General features: G+C 36.9%; 1 protein-coding gene across 1 annotated transcript in view; it reads right to left on the bottom strand.

Moving 5' to 3' along the window:
* LOC140148765 (protein FAM53A-like) overlaps positions 1–23,808 on the bottom strand; it is a 181,785-nt gene that overhangs the window by 133,490 nt on the left and 24,487 nt on the right. Inside the window, 3 exon segments of the mRNA XM_072170820.1 lie at positions 21,412–21,687; positions 21,689–21,980; positions 21,982–22,216. Of these exon segments, the coding sequence (XP_072026921.1) occupies positions 21,412–21,687; positions 21,689–21,980; positions 21,982–22,216 (803 nt within the window).

The raw sequence follows: 23,808 nt of genomic DNA on the forward strand, positions 1-23,808 counted from the left end.
ATTTCTATAATGTGAAGCAAAATGTTGCTATATAAGTCAGGTAGCAAATGGCAGCCAATGTTAGCAAAACATGCACAGCATTCCCAAAACATTTTGTAGATTGCTGAGGCAAATTTGGCTCTCACCACCAAAACAGCCGAGGGCCAGTAAAATGCCTGGCCGGCCATCCAGCAATGGTTAAGTTTCCTAGTGTCATGCATAAACCCAAGGTGGTGTGTATTCTATTACCGACTTCACTTAGCACCCAACAATTGCAATTTATTTGGTGCTGCCGTTGAGCTCTAGTGGTTATTGTACGTTCCAGTATTGGATACCATGTTGACAGAATGTAAAAGGACCTAGCAGCACAGCTAGTTTTCTATAGATTACTAATGCGACATACCATCTCAAATCGTATCTTCTACTGGTTCTGTTCTAGGCTACGAATCCTCTCAAATTGTGAGCGCATACCAACGTAAAAGAACATTTGTCCAGGTACCCCAAATCTACACACAAACTAAATTTTGCCCATTTCATCTTGACGTATTGGCTGGTCTGAGCATGAAACTGAAACAACAGCACCCAAAAGTAAGGCCTAAGACTAGAGGCGACTCCTCATGCATCTTCAATTTCCCTTTAAAACTGAAAGACACTGAAATTGACCGACACTGAGCACTGAAAGACTCCAATATTTTGATACCTTCAGCTCTAAGACTCACAAATCTGATGTTTCCTCTCATTTTTCACCCTCTCATAATGAATTTTAAACCAGTAAGGCAAAAGAAAGACCTAGATTTTGACAGATTGCAGCTCTGAAAGATCCCCTTTTGCCGATACACCCATAGCTCACAAAGACGCACAATTTCCTGTTCCGTGGGGAGCATACACCATTACCCACCAAAATATTAAATAAAATTCTAGTACAGATGTGTTCACATAACATGCACATGTGCTCATTCAATTAGCACTAGTTGTTTCCCAGAAGGAACAATTATCGGCCATAACATTATTGATTAACACAGAAAATGTTATCAATAACACAAACACTGCAGCAAATGAACAGCCACTCTGGCAACTAATTTGTACGGTGGTGTGGCATATCAATAGGCCAGGGGCCTTATCAATAGAAATTGGTTCAACAAGGCACTTAATAGTGAAAAATTGCTGATAAATCAATGGACCAACACGTCATTTTATTACATCAGAGATGCCACTCTATAAATTATTATGTAAACAGCTATTCCATAAACATCCATCTGGACTAGGCAAGCAATGACGTATAAATATGATATACAATTTTGTGCGTGATTTGAAATGTAAATCATTAGTAAACTGGAACACATTAAATGAATTACCAATATTAGACCATATATGGTATCGGGGCCTACTTAATCAATCTAAGTGTTAAATTATAGAAAGTACAAACAACCTTAGTGAATAACATCAAGAATTTTTTTTAAAGTATATTTTTGGTAGAATTAATTCACTGTAATCCCAATTACAAAATTAAGGTGGCTGTGTACTCTCAGACATGCATGTAGTAAAAAGTGCAATAACTTTGTAATTATTCGCATAAAACATATAAAAGTATACATTTTTATGAAGGCAAGACATCAATAAATCTTAATATAAATACAGATTTGGGGTAAAAACAACAATTTTGAAGAAAATCACAAAAAGTGAGTTTTTGGCAATATTTGTTAGGTACATCATAACAAAAAACATACTTTCCAAAATATTTTATTTTATTTTTAACTCAATCTTGAGGCTCCATTCCAAAAACGGTTTTTTTATTTTTTTGATATTGGCCTTATTATTTGAGATATTGACCATATAAGGCATCAAAATGAAGTTTTTAAAATTCAAAAACGCCTATTTGCACAAAATGATGCCCCAAATCGAAAATAGACCAAAATATAAAAAAATGAGAAAACCGTTTCTTGAGTCGATCATGCTTTTTACGATGATCATATTTGCTTACCTATAGATGCTGTATTTATTGAGTTATCGTGTACCTAAATCGCCATTTTACCGAGAAAATGAACATTGAAATAATGGCCGTTGAAGTTTAAAGTGGTCACATTTTGCACTTTCATCGAATCTCACAGGAGAATGCGACAGTTTTCGCTTTTGTAACTTATGTTACGTGAACATCGGGTAAATCCACAGCCCCTTGAGAAGTTTGAGCGAAATCCATTCATAACTTGGTATTTAAATCGGGGAAAGAACTTGAAAAAACCCACATTTTATCAGCTAAAACGGAGCCATTTGACCACTAGGTTTTTGTGAAATCAGTGCTTCCGTGGTGTTTCCATAAGATGCGCCACGATGCAGATAAGCGTCAGCGTATCGCGTCAGCGTGTTTGTAAGCGTTAACAAATTGCGCGATACGCAACGCGATGAGTTGTTATGCGCGTGTACCTTGCTGGTACAACAAAGATTTTCTTTCCTTTTCAATTTCAAACACGAGTGGAATAGTGAAATAAAATCCTTAAAATATTGCAGTTGGAGTTTACAAATCTGGATTTTCATTCCTTGTCTTTATAAAAAACATAACAAGGTACAAACATATCATAAAAACTCAATTTTGAGAAAGAAACAATGGCTAGAGTACACAGCCGCGTTAATACATAAACTGACTATTAAGTCCTGCGGGACCAATTTATTTTTGCAACTTCTTTCTGCTTCACCCGAACCATAGAAGCATTTCAAAATACTACTTAAGGGTTATCCACTAAAGCCAGCTGCCTCAACTTTTTTAACAGCTCGTATTCAAACTCCAATCAAAGCTATTGTTAAACTCCACCCGTTTCTCATTTGTTCATTTTTGACAGCTCAAATTAGTAGAGTACACTATCAAAATATAGCACCTCGTACTTCAATTTTCTCACCAATCAACCACAAATTTCATACTTATTAGCCTACCAAGATGGTGATTGTGAATGAATTATGAATTGTACATAGTTTTTACCACTCACTATTCATTTTTCACACTTTGCTAGCTACATGGCAGCTGCAAAGAGTGACCATTGCATGGCAGAATGGTATATTCTTCCTTTTATGACACCACAATAATACTGTTGCCATCTTCATGATAAAATTTCTTCTATCTGTTAGAGGCAGTAAAGATGTTTTACAGAACAAAACTGGAAGATATGCCTTATTTACTTTCTTCTTCCATGGCATGTTCACTTCAAGCATCTATCAAATGTATGCTTTTTCACATTTTAAAAGCTTTTGAGTTAAAAAAGGAGCAAATCTATGGTAACAGAAAGTACTTCTTTTTATCAAAATATATCATTTAGTATCAACATTTTCATTGTTATAAAGTATGCTTGTGATAGCCAAATAGAAGCTAAGAACTATTCAGCTCCAACTGTCCCATTTGATCACTCAAGTGATATTAATAATGGGCAATTATGACAAACCTGGGTTATATTTCATCCACAGAATAAAAGGGTGGACAGTTCTAACAATAAAATGGCAGATTGACCTACTGTACGTCTGTCAAAATTACTTGAACAATACACCTACGGAATCTTTATTTTGCTATTTTCTTTTTAATTTGGTTGTTGTCTGTTGTTATAAATTAGACCTTTTGCTGGTATTAGTAATTGCAACAAACTGAATAAAATTACAAACCAACTGGTTTGTGTGGCTTCTACATGTACTAAGTATGATGAAAGACCTTCTCCGTGGAAATTGGAAGTCTTCAGAAATTTGGAAGCATTGAACATAGGAAGCCTTCAAACAATCCCAACTGGTTTGTGTGGCTTCTACATGTACAAAGTATGATGAAAGACCTTCTCCGTGGAAATTGGAGGGCTTTAGAAGCTTGGAAGCATTGAACATAGGAAGCCTTCAAAAAATCCCAACTGGTTTGTGTGGCTTCTACATGTACTAAGTATGATGAAAGACCTTCTCCATGGAAATTGGAGGTCTTTAGAAGCTTGGAAGCATTGAACATAGGAAGCCTTCAAAAAATCCCAACTGGTTTGTGTGGCTTCTACATGTACTAAGTATGATGAAAGACCTTCTCCATGGAAATTGGAGGTCTTTAGAAGCATTGAACATAGGAAGCCTTCAAACAATCCCAACTGGCTTGTGTGCTTCTACATGTACTAAATATGAAGAAAGATCTTCTTCATAGAAATTGGAGGTCTTTATAAGCTTGGAAGCATTGAACAATAGAAGCCTTCAAACAATCCCAACTGGCTTGAGTGCTTCTACATGTACTATATGAAAAAAGAACTTCTCTATGGAAATTAATTTAAAAAAATTGATGATTCTCCATTTCCAATTTAAACACAAAAACAAACAATATACATAGTCATGTGCGTGCAGAACTGCAAGTCTGGCATATTGACCACTCCTGCCAGCATCATTCAACAACCAATTATCGCAAATTTCCACTGACCCAAATTTTTCATAAAAAACTAGCTTAATTTAATTTCTGTCATTACATTTTAGGAAGTCCATTATGAAAGATAGTTTTGTTGTATTGTAATGATAATATTCCTGCTGGGGCATCTTTGATACTGATCTCTTGAAGCAGAAAATGTCAATTTCCTTTCATTGACCATGTACTGGGCTGATATTATTTACTGTATATTGGCAGTGAATTGAATTGTTCCTACCATGCTCCTATCAATACTATTATTTCTGTGCCAGTGAAGAAGCTAGATACATGTTTTTAATATGTGACCAGCTCCAACAAAACCCGGAACAAGTCGCCAGACACATGTTTTTACGTTATAGGCCTTTCAAGATGACATTCTCATTCTCAAAAAAACGGAATTCTGGAATTCTTAATTTCATGGTATTTGACTGTGGGACTATCTACGTGGACTTTCAAATCCTTGAAAGTACTTACAAAAAAGAGGTTTATTTAATCAATAAATTACAGTTAAACTATGATATAATCCCTATTCAATCCTGTGTAAGGCAGAAAACTAATTGGCCCATTACTCAGAATAGCAATTTGGGGAAAATATCAAGGTATCATTTACAAAATTACCCATATCTTGAAAAGTATTGATGCTATTTATATCATTTTGGTAGCATTTTAAAGCTTTAGTGCTTGCATTTTAATTCAAATCATAAAATGTCAAAATGCGACTTATTCCTTTAGTAGAAACGTTCCGAGACACTGCAGCCGTAATATTCCACCTATAACAGGGGACACAAATTGGCTATGGTTTTTTAGGCCACTGTTTTACAACTGTGGATGTCCATGGTTCCTCTGTATCCACCTTTTATGAGTGTAAATTCATATGAGAGTCCTTGATTGAAACTGAAAATAAATAAAACACCCCACACACATCAAATTCATTCATACATATATCTTGAAATAGCAACTCTCCAACTGCATATGTAAAGATATACATGAAAAACATTATTGATATCTAAACCACATGAATCATTCATATGGATTTCGATTAACTATTTATGTTCAAATTTGATTTTTAAAATTGTCAATAGAATATTCATTTATATTTATTAGAGTCAATGGGCTATAACTGAAACACACCAGTCTAAACCTTGAAGATTAGTCTAGGTCGCTTAACTTTATCTCCTACGTTGTGCATCTCCTCTGAATCCAAGACCTGATGGATATTAAAGATTCGCAGACACAATAATTTCCTCCAGAGATGAGTCTACCTTGAGCTACAATAAAGTTCCCGAAGTTAAATTTTGTTCAACTCGAACTTCGAAATAAACATTTGTTTGATAGATATCTTTGATCGGTTGCTTTGCAGACAAAGGTCAAGGTAATGCTCTTTTCATGGAATGCTTTAAAGGGGCATTTTATGATTATAGCATCATCAATATGGTTTGGTAGATATCAAAGAAAAAAGCAGATTTCCAAAATTTCAGGTGAATCGGACATTGAATTTGCGAGTTGCGCATAATTGCATACAATGCCCCATAGGCCACTGTGTTATAATTTCAGTCTGTTGACAGACAAAAAATATTTAACATTTCTTATGTGATGGTATTTTGAAACCTGAACTTTTTGGAATAGTGGGGGATGAGGCTGTGGATCACCTAGTGCCCCTTTAATTTGGTGTGAAAACATCAAACACCTAGCTTATGTTAATTTTGTAAATGTCAAGTAGATTTTCATTGCATGGTTAGCTGATATTTGGAAGCGGAAAATTCATATCAGTGAATCCGCAAATACATCACGCCTAAGATAGTACAGCGGTTCAAAGATCTTGCTTGGCAAATCACCTTTTTAACTATCTCAGTTTGAAAATTATAAAATTTTACTATATCTTTAAAATTAAGTTCAAGTATATTGGATAGCCTTAATAAAGAAACAAAGGGAGCTTCGGGAGATTAATCAATTAAAGATAGTGTAAGACATTTTTTTGTCTGTCTGAATGTAGATTTGGTGAAATCTGGTAAAATCAATGGTTTGAAGGCCGACGAAAAATAAACAGGAAGTGACATTTTGTGACCTTCTTTTTATGGAGGAGAAAGATTCTGGGTTTCTTCTTGGAAACTGGTAAGATATTTCACTAGGATCCACAGCATCATCTATGAGGGGCACAGTTCTTAAACCCCAATATATTTGTACATTCATTGAATGACCTTTGAAAATTTGGGTACAAAAACTCATTCTAAAACTTGAGGTCAAATTTTGCACTATGATTATATAATTGAGGTTATTGGACTATGCCATTGGGATGAGGCTATTGTGGTCCATAGTGTTTTAAGGAAGTTCCTCATGCTTCAAGGCCTAATAATTATAATCTTAGCTGCAACAGCTCTGACAAGCTGGCTGCAGAAAATACATAAGAATGCAAACATGACAAAGCAGCCTGCACTAAAGCATGCACACACACTAATCACAGATATTGGAATGACCGGACCATGCTCACATTTATCAAAGTATGATATTCGGTGTGCCTAGGTTTTCAATCGCCAAACCGAGGACATTTTCTGTCATATATGTGCTAAATTTCAACAAATGCAAATTAAAGCATTGTGTAAGATAGCAGAGCAACCGTGGATGTCCCTGGTTCGAACCAAAAAAAGGATTTATCGTCAAATGAAATTTTCAGGTTTTTCTAGTTTATTGCAAAAGTTTGGAACCGAGGAATGACCATGTTTCCATGTGCATCAGGGTTTGGAGTTACACATACACCTCAACACAAGTAGGCCTATACAAACCATAAAGGTTAACATAGTCATAATTTCATTCCCCTTTCAATGCTAGAATGTCATTCAACACATTTCATTTGAAAGATGAATAATATAATAATAATAATAATAATGCATTTATAATGCGCCATCTATCTAGACAACCTATTCCGAGGCGCAAACATTGAACAATTAAAATTAACACACAATTATAAAAACAGTCACATATAGAAGTCAATTGTCATAAGCAATCTTAAACAGATGAGTTTTAAAGTCTTTTGAAAATATCAAGTGAATCACATATACGAGATTTAAAGGAAGCAAGTTCCAAAGTGCAGGTGCACAAGCACAGAAGGCCCGGTCGCTAAATGATGAAGAAGTCCGTGGAACTGAAAGAAGACATTTATCCGATGATCTAAGGTTTCGTGATGGAATATAAAAATGGATAAGTTCACTGATATAAGAAGGTGCCATGTTGTGGAGCGCTTTCCAGGTGAGAAGAAGGAGTTTGAAATGAATGCGATACCGTATTGGTAACCAATGCAGACGTTGTAAGACGGGTGAAATATGGTCAAATTTCCTAGTCCTTGTGAGCATGCGTGCAGCAGCATTTTGAGCCTGTTGAAGTTTATTGAATTTTATTTATATTTAATTTAATTTATATATTTGGGCACAGGACTACAAGATTTCTCAGAAACATCTGTTTTTGTCACAAACATTCTCGCATCTTTGTTCTTCAATAATTATCCTTCATGTACGACATTATCATGATATACTCCACAATAAAATGCAAAATTGATTTTTCTTGCTATAAAAACCTCGGATCTTTTAAATGTCATGACATATTTAGCAATTGTTTAACAGGCATTTCATACCATTACGGTAATGTGTAATTTCTTTTCATTCTCATCACACACGTAAATGCATACAGAATTTCAGCGCAAAAAAGCAAGCAATTCATGTTTAACAGCTTCAATAACCTTGGAGGCAAATTCTGTAAATTTTGTTCAGATGCAGTAGGCCTTTACTATATTGTTTATTGGCAAAACCCCATCCCTATTATTGGGTCGTCTTATTAATGTTTTCAATCAAATGTTCCCGAAATGGGATGTAAAATTCAATAAAAAATCTAACGGTAATTGGAGACAGTGAATCAGTTTCGTGTTCCAATATCTGCTGTTATGAGCAGTTATAAATACAAGTGTTGATCATGGTCCTCTATTGCATCACAGATCTGTATGCATGACATAAATGCTTGAAAATGAATCGAGCCTTGGCATCATTGCATTTGGAACAATATCTAAAGAAAAAAATATTCCGGAAAATCCACATTTACGGGTATGAATATTGAAAAAAATAGTCATGTGACTGGAGAATGCATACATGTACAAGATCAGACAATCTGTGCGGAGATATGCATTTTGCCAAATGCCTGGAACCTTGCAACATTGCAGACAAACTTTAAAATGCAAAATCGATTTCATTTCCTGGTAAAAGATTGTTGGAACATATGTAATTTACAGATTTATAAGATTACAAAGTGGTGCATTTATACTATCTTTGAAGAATCACCATATAAGCTTAACTAAGATGCTTGCTCAATATTCATGTTTTTCGAGATGGAATTACACTGTAAGAGGAATTGAGTCTGGAAATCTGGAATCAACACCTTTGAGATGCCTCCCATTTTAACCCACTGAGTACTACCTGCCAATCTAACATTGCCTCTGATTGGTCAATTACATGATATCTTCACTTTAATCACCAATCAGAATGGAGCTTTGCAAATAATTCCCCCAATTTTTGGTGTGGTGAAATTATAACAATGTTGCTGATTGGTCCAATTGATAGTGAAAACTTCTTTTTGGCCAATCAGCAGGTAGTTCTCATGGGGTTAATAAACCTGGAATAATCCCGTCCTATTCTCGATTTCATCCCCATCTTACATCAAGGTCAGTGTTGACCACAAGGCTTTACCCAGATTATCAATTGTTCCAGCGAAAGGTCTACTATTCAGCTTGACTTTATCATTTTATGCCGCTGCAATCATTCCACTAGTACTCCAAAACACCACATCCTCAGGCGTTTTTTCCTGTCATTGCCTTCTATTTTACCTTTTCCTTTGCCTGTATAAACCACCAGGAACCTCTAGGGTCAATCGACGATCCAAAACTCTCCCCATAGCCACAACTTATTGTTCCTAGTCATTTTTATTATATAAATGTTGAACGGCTATTCAACAAATTGGGCATCAATATAAAAGGGTTTATTTTCTCAAGAAAGTAAAGTTTAAATTTGCACAGGAAAGTTTGTTATATTTTCTGTGTTTCTGAATTTCAATCATCGTCAAAAAGCCACTAAGAAAGTGGTGTTGAAAGTGATTTAAGCACAACTTCCACAAGGGTATCAATTATACTGAAATAATGGAAGTACTGACTTGTGTGCAGCTGTAGCCAAAGGGAACCTTCCTTGTAATAAGAAAAATAAAACGATATAATTATACTGAAGCAAATTTAAAAGGCGCATATAAGAAGTCAGCCATGTTTTATATGTCAAAGATAAGAGTATGCTATGCTATGCCTAGTGTAAGTGAATTCAAATTGCTCGCCACACCTTTCCTACGACTCTACATCACCCATGCAGTACATCCACATTTGAAATGTTCTATGTTCGAACGTAATAAGATACATTATGTAATGCTCTGCAAGGGGTTTGTGGTAATACTGCAATTTGCTTTCTAGTGCAAGTGTTTTTCTTTTTTCTTTTCTTCCCCAAAAAAGAAAATTATTGAATCTATAAACTTAAAATGATTATACAAAACAATGTACATGATTTAATGAGATGGGTTTTCTGAACCAAACTAAATGATGCAAAGATCCTTCCACTTCAGAGTACCAAGATACTTCACATAGCATTTCAGGACGAGTCTGCTTCAAACTTCAATGATCAATGCATGATGGTGAGCTAGATCTAAAGGCAAGCATATCAGAGATGCCACTTGCTTGTTGAAAAAAATCAGGAAATTGCAAAGCGTAGCCACTCCTTCATTGCAAATACAAATCCGGAATTTTTGGCTAAAAATGGCAAAAATCAGGAATTCCTGATAAATCAGTTAAAGTGGCATCTCTGGTATACATGTTGGCCTGCAGTGTTTTCCCACTCAAACCATGAGCTTTGTTTGGGACTTAGTTTCTTCCCCACATTTTATTTCTGTGGGAATGAGAAAAGCAATATGGCAAAATTTAGTGCAGCATATGTTACAATGCAGCAAAAATGCACACAAAACTTTGAACTATACACTGGCCCTAAAAATGCAAGATCCATGTTCAGATTACGGAGCAAAAATTATATCATAGCTTATCCTTCTTCTGTGTTCATTGTGTTTAAAGGCCTACATGTATACTCAAAACACACCATATACTTAAATCACACACTGTTTCCCCTAACTACAAATATAATTGACCTAGATCCCTACTCCTAATCTATGGGGTTTCATGTTGATCATTTTTGTTCAAGAAATTTTTCGGAAATTTAAAATTCAATACAGAAACGAGTGCATCAAATGAAAAATGCTCCTTCCTATTCCCCACATTAGTCTGTGGCAGGTGTAGGCCTTGAGGTTCTGTTAATGGATGTTGACTTCATGATTGCCTAGTAATCAATATCAGGACCTTCGAAGATACTTATCGTACATCTAAATTGATCTTATTCTAAACACATTCAAGCATGCCTAAAACCTGAGACATTTAAACCTGTATGACTTTTTATTTTAGTATTGATAAGCATGTTTAATACTTACTAAAATGGGCAGTACAGATAGATCCCACCAAAGACACTCTCAATGTGCCATACCATGCTTACTTGGAAAACACATGTAGAAAATGTACTGCATCTGTTACTGCATGTGCATTTGTTTTTTAATACAAAATATTTTGCACTTTTTAAGTATTAGTAATTGGGCAAATTGTTTCCTTTGCCAAATTTGTCAGCACAGGAAAATAAATTTTAGTATTTTGCAAAGATATGTTGTACTTGATATATTATGTCAAGTAAAAATTGTAACTCTACCATTCAAATAAGATACGTTTCCCTATGTCATTATTTTCACTTCTTCACTTACCGCTCATAAAATTTGGAAAATCAATCCCCTGTGAAAACCAAAGCAGTATACAGGTATTGTAAAAGTGGAAATTTTCGCTTTTGCCAATTTTTAATGGTTTCCTTGTTTTTAAATTCGCGATTCTAAGTACCCTTACATTGACCTATACACAAAAGGAATATATTCAGGCGCTGTTATTTTCATGGTAAAAGCTTGGAAGGCGAAAATAAATGTAGCGCGAAAATTTCTACGTTTACAGTACTGGCGCTGTAGTACCATCAGTTTGCTATATCAATTCAAACTGTTATGAGGCCCAACCATTTGGTACTGGTAGGCATATGAAACATCTGAGGCCTCTATAGACCACTTGACATCACTGTTTATCAACAAAGGCGAGGGACTCGTCTATCGATATGCTCGAACGAGCCGCTACACTGTTCAATGGCTTTCTTGTACTGTATGAAATGTGGCGGGCGATTTAAAATGCACGTGCCCTTAGCAGACTACGATACGCGTCGCACACTGCAGGGCAAAGAACAATGTAAATTGTCATAATGCGCGCGCATACTGCCGGGCAATGACGTCACATGCCAAGTGGTCTATACCAACGGCCAAGAGTCGTATACCACCAACACAAACTATAGCACTAATAGAAAAATATTTCATTAACGCAGCAAAAGATCAGTTAAAACAATAATACAGAATGATACTGAAGCTAATTAGGCGACTATTGACCCATCACTGATGTGCCCTTGATCATTACTTTTCCTAGGCAGCTGATGGTAGTAAAGATGACAGGATCATCAAAAATAATAATAGAAGGTGGGTGGAAACGCAATTCAATACAATAAGTTGAATTTCAATTTCACATACGTAGCTGAATAAATTGATGACAGGTGTAAAAGTGTTTCATTTCAGTACGATGATATATCAATAAACGTGCTGTGCAATTAGCCACATGTGACAATGATCATCATGATAGTGAGTTTATTTCATACACTTCGCTTTACCCAAAAAGTGCAATATATTTTCTTTACATATCGCACCGTTAGATTTCTTGTGAGGCAGAGACATTGGAAGGTGTGTTTTTTCACCACCGAAGACAGTTATTGTTTTGTTTTGCCACCTTTGGCAGTAATGTTTTTTTTAAATTCAAATTTGTAAGCAATATACAGATGACTGGGGTAGCACTGGCTTCTGTGCTGTACTCCGATACCTGTATGATGATTTTCCAACTGTAGGGTACGCTCGGTGCTCCCTTCGGTCGCTATTCGAGAGGCGTCGCGGTTTGTGGAACGGGGCTAGTTCTAGACTGGGGCTCAATTTTTTTCATACCTCACTAGTCATGCTAGTGGCGAGGTTTCTTTCAATTATGTACATTATAAAGGCCTATTTTCAAGCGCATGAAAAATTCCTGAATCAACTGCACTACAAAATTCGTGAAATGTTCATGCACCCAACCATTTCATGCTTTACAGCACTTAGTTCTTTTTTGCTTTCCCCTAATATTTCAAGGGAACAATCGCACATTGGCTTCTCTACAGAAGACACTAGGCTTTTCCATCTTCTCATGGGAAACCTTGCCATCTTCTAGTTCTACTACTTCCCAGTTCCCACCTTCAGCAAGCAGGTCTACTTCCACCACTGCAAATCAATTCCCAGCTGGCAAATTTTAATAAATTCAAGTATAAAATGTTTAAAGATCCCTGATGGGGGGGGGCAAAAGATTTCAACCTGGACATATACAATTATACATACAAGTTAAGTCTTCTGTTTGAAAGGGTCATTGGTACTGGGAGTGAATATTTGATTATGAAGAACTTTGAGTACTTGCCATACATTGTTTGATTAGATCAAGACAGCAAATAGGTAGGTAGCAAGCTATAATTAGCTATCGATGCAGTATGCAACCAGATCAATATTTCCAACATGCGATGTCCCTTTAAATAATGTACATCTAGGTAGGTTATTACAGGCAGGTAATTATATAGGTGTATAGAAAATTCAACATTAACAAGAGCGGGTGTGCATGAGAATGTATGTGGGGGTGTGCACATACAGGGGGTGGGGGTGTGTGTGCGAGGCTGTGTATACCTGCATGCAGCTGGGTCTGTTTTCACTAGACCCTCCCTCGGGTCCGTGGAGAACGACTGGTAATGTAGATTACATAGCATTAAAAATCAACCCAATACACGGACCCTCCCAGTCTGTAGGCAATTTGACTTCCAGCTCCCACAAACTGCTGGAAGTTCACTTTTACGGATTTGGAGTCACGCAATCTTTCTATATACCACGTCCATGTTTTCACTACATTAACGCTTTGTGTAGCGACTAAACAACGATATTGTATCCGACCAATCAACGCAGCTTGGCAGCGGGATATTTGAAAAGGCTTCCCTAGCTAAATAATGTGCAAACATTTGCAAACCGCACGCGATAATGTACATAATATGGACAATAGGCCTAAGTCCGAGTCGAGTGGTTGCCTTTTATTATTGCGCGCACCATGGGTCTATCAGACGCGTGCGCACTTGAGCTCAATACCTCTCAGTTGTTGACAAGTGTCCCATCCGATCTTGCGCCACATCCCGCGACATAGCTTTGTGCTACCATATTTGAATTGAAACTGGGGCGGGGCTTTCGTGATTGACTTGGGAATCGCCGTGCTTCGTTGAACGAATATTTGGAAGTGAGATCTCTAACAGATTGGACCAGTCTCGAATCAGCGCTCAATGGACTTTCGCGTTCACTTATAATACGAGTATATTTCTATATTGCTGCATGGTTGACTGTGGTGGGTGTAATTAGTGGCGTCGATTTGTGGATGAAGAGGAATGGGTTTTTGGCATTGAAGAAAATAAGGGGGGAGTTGGCATTTTTTTTCATAGGGCATTACGTAATTATTTATTGTTACATTATCCAGAGATGGAACCGAACCGAGACTGGGGGCCAGTCTAGTTTTCACCTGCAACCTTTCAGTCCATGTTCTTGGAGCTTAAATTCATGACACTAACACTGTGGCCATCCATGGTTACAAGACTTATTTATTCCAGAGGGCACCACACACCTTTAGAAAGAATTTAGCCTATATTAGAGACACCCCCACCCCCCCTATGGGTCTAGTAATGTCAGGTCCACAGAGTGTGGTGACTAATGGTCAAATTTACATATAAAATTCCAGTTTCAAGGGTCAAATGTCACAATATTCATGTTCTTGGTTGCCTGCTGTACTATTATCCCAGGGTCCGCGGTTACCGGTGAATAAGAAGGGTGTGTGCGCATATATGTGTATGCATCGCATGCACGCACATATGTTCAAAAAATTATAAAAACAGTCTGGTACTAGATCTAGATCCATCCATGATTTGATGAGTATGCCCAAAGAGTTGAGATTATTTCACACTGCGATGTGTGAAACTTAAATCAGGAACCTGAAAGTGAGAGGTTTGTTAATATCAGCTTCACAATAACATAATGGTTTCTTAGCAGACTGAGAGCATTGACTTACCTATCTTACTGACAAAGGTTCTCCAGTATTCTAGTATTGCATTACTTTTGCTTAAATTGAATTTGCAAGTCTAATTTTGCACACAATTCTAGCATATATGTTCTGGAATAACATTTTGCAACCATATGGGAACAGACCTGGACATTTTATATTCAGATGAGCCGTCTTCCGACAACAATTAGCAACATTTCCTAAAGGTGTCTTTTGTTATCTGGGATTCAAGGCAATTTTCTGAAAACACCAAATTTACCATGAAAGAGCTTTCTGATATTTCCATTTTCTAAGTATGCAAGACAGATTTTACTTTCCTATCCCCTGTAACCTGGTCTGTGGTTTATCAAGCAGAGATGTAAACCGAGGTATGGCAAATTTCCTGAAAATCGCTCTGGACCTTGGCCAAACGCTTGCATGCAGCACCAAACATTTATGGGATCTTGCCCAGGGAATAGGCTGCGGGATATCATAGGCCTTAAAAAAAAAAAACTTTTGATCTTTTTATGCTGAAATACCGTCCATCATGCAATTCTCTCGAGAAGATTTCGCTCTATTTCGCCACTTCTCACAAAGAAGAATGATTGCCACTGCAGTTTTTTTTTTAAATAAAACATTTCCGGATTTTTTATGGCAAAATTGTCAGAATTCCAGAAATTTCATGCAAAAAATTACATCTCTGGTCAGGTCAGACTCCGAGTGTATGATAGTAAGGGTACCTCATAGCCTACACCTAATTCTGACTCAGCAGACCATCAACAAAGGTCCCAAGTTCAATTCCTAGTAGTCTTGTGGCTTTTTTCCCCACTGCATGATCTGTTTTGTGACCAATTTCATTTCCTAACTCAATCCATCATATATGCATAATCACCCCTTCTGTCTTCTTGCTTTCCTCTTTTCATCAAATCAATAACTTCCCTCAAGTGTGGGATAAATTTAAAACAATCTTGCTCTGACAAAATAACACTTACTATGTGTTGTGACAAAACAACAAATTTTTACAGCATGTTGTGATAATTACTAGCATTGCAAACCCTTCATATGTCAGTGCACTGCACTGTAGAAACACCATCATAAGCGATGCAACCAGGCAGCATGTACGTCAGTAGTGGCAATTTATTTTTCAACAATCAGACAAACATCATAATTGCCAGCCCAAGAAATGTTGACAGGGGCTACCATTTATTTTATTTTTTCATACTGGAGAAATTTAATTGAAACACAGTGCACGATTCTACCACATGCAAAGCATGGTGCTCATGTTCGTAAGAATAAAATATAATCCTCAAGCATTTTCTTGTGTTTATTAACTTTATAACCTAATTGTCAGATAATACAAAAGATGCACACATGCAAAACCTCCCACTACTTCTTCAATGCCTGTTCCAATCGAAGGATCAATTTCAATTTTTTAATAACATTTCTTTCTCAGTGTGTATAGACAAATACATACAGAGAGTAAATGGATCATCGGTTAGGCAATTATGTTGTTTGCAAGTTTGCATTTATCCTCAATTCCTAAAAAAAAAGGAACCTTAATGAAGCATGGGACCGACTCTTTTTATTACACACACGTCTCGCAGTTGTTAAAGTCCTAATAATGTCTTTGATCTTAAATCAAAAACCACAAAAACTACCCAAATAGTTCCATATCATATTTCCTTTTTCTCCATGTTACCCAAGATAAATTTCCTATAAAATACTTCATTTATCGCTACACCTCACATTAGTACTGTAGAGCAGAAATTTCCCAGGATTTTATTTTTGAACTTTTTGTGCTCAATTTCAGAACCGCACATTTACAAGCCCAGAAAAATAAATTTTACCGCGACACCACCAAAAATACAAGAAACCATAAAACTGCTTAGAAAGCAAATTAATACCATAAAATATTCTGCTATACGGTAAATGAACAAACTTTGTGCAAATGATCACTAAATGAACCAGGTTAAGTACGCAGATAACACACATCGCAGAATCCTACGCCTCATCACCAATAAGTTGCATGCATGATACAGCATGTCTTGTAATTAAAGAAAACAAATAACATTGGGAATCAATACTTTGATTTGAAATCCATGTCAAAGGTATAGCAAATAGGGGTCACACAATCAACCTATTATTTTACCTTAAATCTCCTCGATAGCAAAACTGGGACCCTCCTTTGATTTCACACCTATCCGTACCGTAGCCTGGTTTCATAATTTGGTAGTCTAGCGAGATGCAATTCAACCATGTGTGGCATCATGTAATATTTATTGTTTGTAAAGCAATCCAGTACTCTCAACACACTATGTCCTGATTTGGTGTTCGCAGAATATCATGCAGGATTAAATTCAAGGATACTTTACTTTGCACAGTATAGTTAATAACGTGTTTTTTAAATTTAATAAAAAGAAAATAAATACTACAAATGCTATCAAATCTTCCTTTGCAACCAAGAATTGTACCTCAAGCATTTGGTACCAAATTGTGCTTGGTATCTAAAATAGAGATGTGCAGTGCATGTGTAATGCTGTTTAAGTCTTTCATTAATTAATCACAGAAATCTGGTATAAGGTATGTCGCCGTAAGAACTCTGCAATATTATTTGCCTATAACAAAAATGCTGGAAACTTGTAATCCTGAGATCAATAAGAACTAAACACTCCTTTTTCCTTTTCTACTGCATCTCAAAATTAATTTAGCTGACAAAGACTCTCTTGCATGATTAGGTCCCACGTCAGCTGCTTATAAATTTTGACAAACCTCTCCCTTCAAAAATTATCACCTTGTACAACACTTTGCTGCATGAATCTTCTTTTTACCAAGTATCTCTAACATTAGCCTGAAAAGTGAATGAAAATGCAGCTTCAATATGGTCATTTTCACGGTAAAGGGTGTAACTTTGAATTTTTAACATTTTAATCCGTAGTATTCTAATAAAGCCACAGAATTACATGATTTTTGGCCACATAAGTCATCTAGTTAGCAGCTACCTTGGGTAGCATAATCAGCTTTGGGAGTTACTGCGTCAGTTTTAGCAGGCTTAAATGTACCTAATATTGCCATTTTGAAAAACTATAAAAAACAGTAACATTTTTGTAAAACCCTGTGTTTTTTTCAGTTAGTTCATGGATAATGTTTCTTATCCTGAAAGTACAGTCATATGTTCAGTAAACACTGCCACATCAGATTTAATTGTGAACAGCCCTGTATTTTTGAGAACCGGACTTCGATATTTGTCGTTTCGGAGGCTTCATTTTCCGTTAACAATTGTTAACAAACTTTGTGGGTGTAGCTTTGGTTCATAATTCTTGGTTATTTCTTCACTTCTTCTTGATTCATAGCAGTTGTTATCTTAACTTGAAATTGGTAACAAAAATTAGTCGATTTGCAAGCTTTTAAAATTTTTATAAAATCTTGACTTCAAAGAGCCGTTTTTCCGTTAACTTTTTGAAGCCTCCAAACAAACTGTTCAGCAAGCTTGTGCAAATATAAATAAAAGAGCTCATCCAATCTATTTATCAAAATGTAGCAAAGTAGATCCTCAAGTCACATGTTTTTAAATCGTGGAGATATATATCGCCGCTTTGAAAATGGGACCCAATACAAACTTTCCGTTAACAATTGAAGCCTCCGAAACAAATGAAGCCTCCAAACAACAATAAGATTAATTATCATATATGCATATCTAAATTGGTGTTTCATACTGATATCTGCATTGTAATTGTTACTTGATATGTGCAGAATGTCATAAATTTAAAAAAATGTTGATATTATGGTTAATGTTTGAAAAATATACTGATACCCAAAAAGCCTGTTTCGGAGGCTTCACATGCAAAAAACACCATACTTAACAAATGGGTAAAAAAGTTAACATGTTATAAATCTACAATATCTGCCGATAGAATCATTGATTCAATACACACAAGAAAATAACAGCTTAGATGATCCCAACAGTGTTGTTTTCAAAAAAACTACTTCTGCAATGTTTAACCATTGTTAACATGAAGCCTCCGAAACAAAAAAATGACTTGCTGTTATAATTTAATTTTTGTCACAACTGAAATTCAATACTTAGAAGCAAAGCATGAAAATTAGTAATTGTGATATTTTTACCTATTTTTTCATGTCAACTTGCAGTAGTTAGCCAAATATTTTACTTTTATGATCACCTGTGTTGTTAACTGAAGCCTCCGAAACACAAATCGCTTGAATTGCCAATTCTAAAAAATAACTCCAATTTCTGTGAAACTTGGCTGGGAGGTTCCTTTTATCAAGTAGTATTTGTACATGAAGTTAGACATTCAAATTATTTTAGGAACCCAATTAAAACTTAAAAACTATGTTTAAGGTTGGGAAATTTCCATTGTAAATGACACTTTATGTAAAAAAATTTCAAAACTGCAATTATAAACATAGCAAAACATGGTATAAAATGTAACTTATATCTGTTGACTTACTTTGGAATGGGATTTCACATGTATTCCAGCTTTCATGTCATAATTTTCTGAGCTTATGTAAAATACATTTTTCTTAGATTTTAAGCAAAATGTTATGGAAATGTCAAATTTTTTATTAGAAATCAAAAGGTTTAAGCCTTGAAACATTATTTTACTGGAATTTAAGTTGCTTCTATGCATGATTTCAGTAAACAGAAACATATTTAAGTGGTTTGAAATTTTGACCCTAAAAATCAAAAGTTACACCCTTTACTGTGAAAATGACCATATATCAACCTGCTAAAGAGAAAGTAAGGTTGATTGAGTGGAGCAACTTACAAGAAAGAATTCCCCTTGCAGTACCCCTCCTCCACAAAAAAAAAAACGTAGAGGGAAGAAAAAAACTAGAGTAATCCGTTAATCTCTTCTCACAGGATACCGAGGCGGACACGCTTTTGTGAAATGTCATCCTCATCAGCTACAAAATGCGCTAATATGATTTTTTTTTCCTCGAAAAATAATGATCATCCGTCGTTGCTTTTAAGCCGCTTTCTCCCCACGCAGGGATCACATCATTCAACTATCGCATGTAAAATATACCGCAGCAAGCTAGAAAATACTGTTGAGAGGCTGAAAAGCCATCTTTGATGACACAGTGTGAAGTGCTCGCTGAAATTGGTATGCCACCTTGGTCACAAGCTGCTGATAATATTGTGTTGAGTAAGTCGAAAGATGTACAAGATGGTTTTTAAGTTTAAAGAAACCTAGTTCTCAATCCATATCTTAACACCTTGATGTATGACACTAAAGAGCGTTAAGAAAAATACAACCTTGAAAAAATTGGGACTACAAAGTTTATCTACTGCTCTATGTATGAAGTAATTGTGTGCAGGTGTAGATATTGCATTAAAGAAAAGGTTTTGATTGTGGTATTTTTAAGGGGTACATGGGGTTTTGGAGGTACTTTAACCACTGATGAAGCCAGGCCCGTAACCAGGGGGACTGGGGGCAGACCCCCCCATCCGAAAATGCCAAAAAGTCCAAAAACAAATTGGGGTTTTTTATGCTTTTTGGTCAAAAAAGGTCCACATTTGGGGGAAAGTCCATTTTTCAAAATCCCCCCGTGCAAAAAGGTCGAAATGTTGAAAAAAAAGGTTCACTTTTTCAAAATCAGGCCCCCCCCAAAAAATCCTGGTTACGGGCGCCGGCCTGGATGAAGCTGAACTGTGGACTCAAATAAGAATGCTGGTCAGTCTGTATGATTACCCATCTTGCATTCCGGTACAGTATTGGGCACTCTGGTTTCCGACTTTGTATCTATCACCTCAAGTTGGAAGCGTCATAGGCGGTGTATTTCGCCGGTTGCAGTATTGTATTATGTGCAGTAATCTAATCCCGCACAGAGTATAGACACCCACAAGGGCAGTTTGTAGGCACATTTGTGGGGAAACCACGTAAAAGCACTGGCGTCAAAGTACCGAACCCAAGACAAAAGGAAGTGTGGAGATCTCAATTTTATAGTCTTCACCTCATTTGAATTGTAGATGTAGAACTTTGAACTCGGCAGTCCAAAACTATGTAGTAGAGAATCCGTAAGAGTTTGCATTTTATGGATTCTTTAAGAATGCAGATTTTATTTTCTACTCTGCTTATCAGGAGAACTAAAAATAGTATTCTGTCTTACATACATTGTCCTTTCACTGAGCATTAACTTATCTTTGCAAGTATATTGGTGTTCAATAATGAAATCAATAAAAACTTACTTTAACATTACAGAGGTTCTCAATAATATTTGCTTGTGGGCCACTGAGCGCCAAAATCATTTCAAAAATTTGTGTTTGAGGGCTAAATACAATGTACCGTATTCGGTCCGCCTATGCCCCTGTAAGCGCCCACCCAGTGACTTTACAACAAGCAAGTTTATTAACTGCCCATGTAAATCTGAATCATGGTCTGAAACATATGACACACTGTCTGATGATGATGATGGATAAATATTTTATGCGACAATGTAAAAATAAGCGCCCACCCAAAATGACTTTAAGCGCCCTGGGTGCTGGAACGAATACGCTACACCTTGTTTACTGTATATTTCAGAGCTGTTTAAGGGCCAACCCCACTTAGTTGTCGAGCCGGATCTGACCCGGGGCCACCTATTGAGAAAGCGTGCCTTAATACTTACCATAATACTTAACTCTGCAAACAGCCTGAAAAATAATTAATACATAAAATGTCCACTTCATTTCCAAATAGCAACTCACCTCTTCCATTTTGAATAAATCTAATTTTGGTCTAACATCTTCCTCCCTTCGTCTTTTCTTGCCTCCTTTCCGTTCTGACACACATGGTTGTGACCTGCAACGTAGTTGTCCGCCTGCTGTATTCCCACTGTGCAAGTCCATCTCCTCAGAAGTTGCACCAGCTGGTGATCCAACAGAACAGAACGACCCTGAGCTTTCCGACGATAATAGCTTCACCTCCGACACTGATACGCTGCGTAGCTTCGGTGAGATACACAGCACTGGCCTGAACGTGTTCCATGCACTGACAGTTCCATCCCAAGATGTTGCCGATGCAGGCCTCGCACCGGCGATTCTGGGGTGTGGAATACTCATTTAGCGTCAAATTAACCCCTGACCCCGACCCAAAACCAGAGGAAAAGGAACTGAATGCGCTGCTGCTACTAATTCCTTTCGGCAGTGGTGAATGTGATGATTCCCCAGGTTTGTGTTTGACTGGTCTCCAAATCTTAGATGCACGTGGCTTCCACTTCCCTTGGTCCGATTTTTCACCACTTCTCCCATGAGAGAAAGATCGACAGTGTCTCTTTAGGGCGGGCAGGTGGGGTTATTGATAGCATATCATTTGCTACATTATTTACCAATTCTATGTGTTTTCCTGGGTCGTTTGTTCCGGGAATGTCTTTTCCTGGGCTTGGTATACCAGCTGGGCCACTACCTGGAGGTGGAGTATCATTATTTCTGTGCAGGATATTACTCTGTGCGGAGGAGGACGAGGGACTAGTAGAACTAGCTGCTAACGATGGGGCTCCATTCCTATTAATTCCTGGAGAAAACAAATGAAAAGAAGTGAAAATAAATTAATTCGAATTTGTAGAAATTAAGACAGTAACATGTATGTAAATTTATGCCTAAATTGCTTATCACCTTGAGATTGGTGAAATCGTCTGCTCAATGCCAGAAGTGGGTAAGTGCAATAGCTGCCATATGTAGCTGCCATGTGCAGATGAGTACAATATACTGTCTGTAAATTGCCAAATGTTCACAGGGCAGCTATTGCACTTACCCACATCTGTTACCGAGCAGTCAAAATAGTGATATCACTTCATGTTTAAGATTGTGCAGCCTTGAAACGCACATACACCTTTTTCGAAATCAGTGCATAATACACTTGCGAAGGTGGCACAATCGGCATGCTCTCTCACATACAGAAATGCATTTTTGACATCATTACCAATCTCACAGTGACAAGCAGTTTCTAAAGGTGTGTGGGGTGTGTCTGTATGGGTGCCAGTGGGTGGTGGGTGGATGTCAGTATGGGGCAGTGGGTGTGTGTCTGCATGGGGCAGTGGGTGTGTGTCTGTATGGGGGTGGTGGGAGCGTATCTGTATGGGGCAAATTACCCTAAAAATACCTTTTAAATACGTTCAACATAAAAAAATATTGGCTAACTATTTAAATCCAGGCTGCACTTTCAACAATGTTATCGTATGTTTAGAAACTCTCAAACTAAACTCTAGAAGGCAGTACTTTCCTGTTTACTTACTAACACACCATTTTTTTTAATGAACATATATGTGACACAACAATGGTAAAAGAAAGTACTGAATAGCAAAAAGCTATCATAATGCACCCTTTCACCTTTCATGCTTAGGACATTTACAACAAGTTTCCAATCTTTTGAAGTTCACCTGCTATACCATCACCATAGATACCCTATTTGCCCAAATATGGTCATCTTCACTATCTTCAGTTCAATACCCTGGATTCCATTAAAATCAAGGGAATATCAGCACACACTCAGGGTTGCCAAACCCGTGATTTGGTAGCCCAATTGGGCGACTTTTGACAATTTTCGCAACAACTTTTGACAATTTTCCCCACAACTTTTGACAATTTCCTGTCCCATAGAAACCAATGGTTAAGAAAAAATTTGGGCGACTTCTCAACATTGGCTCCCGCGACTTCCGAATGTTTCCTGCCCCATAGAAACCAATGGTAAAGAGAAAAATTGGGCGACTTTTTGATTATTTGACCCGCGATTCGGGCTGAAATCTTCTGGCAACCCTGCACACACTTGCTGCATGCAACATGTATACTGACAATATCTGCCACCTGGTTGCATTCCTATCTACCAGGGTGCACTGACACCGAGACTCTATTTCAAGTTGATAGATAATACCACCTCAGTTGCCGAGTATCTGTGGACAAGTGTGTTCTTGTAGTACGTACCGTTTCCGACCATAATATTTGCACCCGGCGCTTTTAAGCTTAAAAGTTTGTCACCTTTAGAGTACTTGTTAAAACAATGATCACAGTCGTTCACACCATCTAAATGAAACATATCCCAGGCATTGAATTTTGCAAGGGTAATGAGAAAAATAATGAGCTTTCTTCTGATACCAATTCTCATTAATG

The sequence above is a fragment of the Amphiura filiformis genome, chromosome 3, assembly GCF_039555335.1.
Source record: "Amphiura filiformis chromosome 3, Afil_fr2py, whole genome shotgun sequence".
In the NCBI taxonomy this organism is placed as follows: domain Eukaryota; kingdom Metazoa; phylum Echinodermata; class Ophiuroidea; order Amphilepidida; family Amphiuridae; genus Amphiura; species Amphiura filiformis.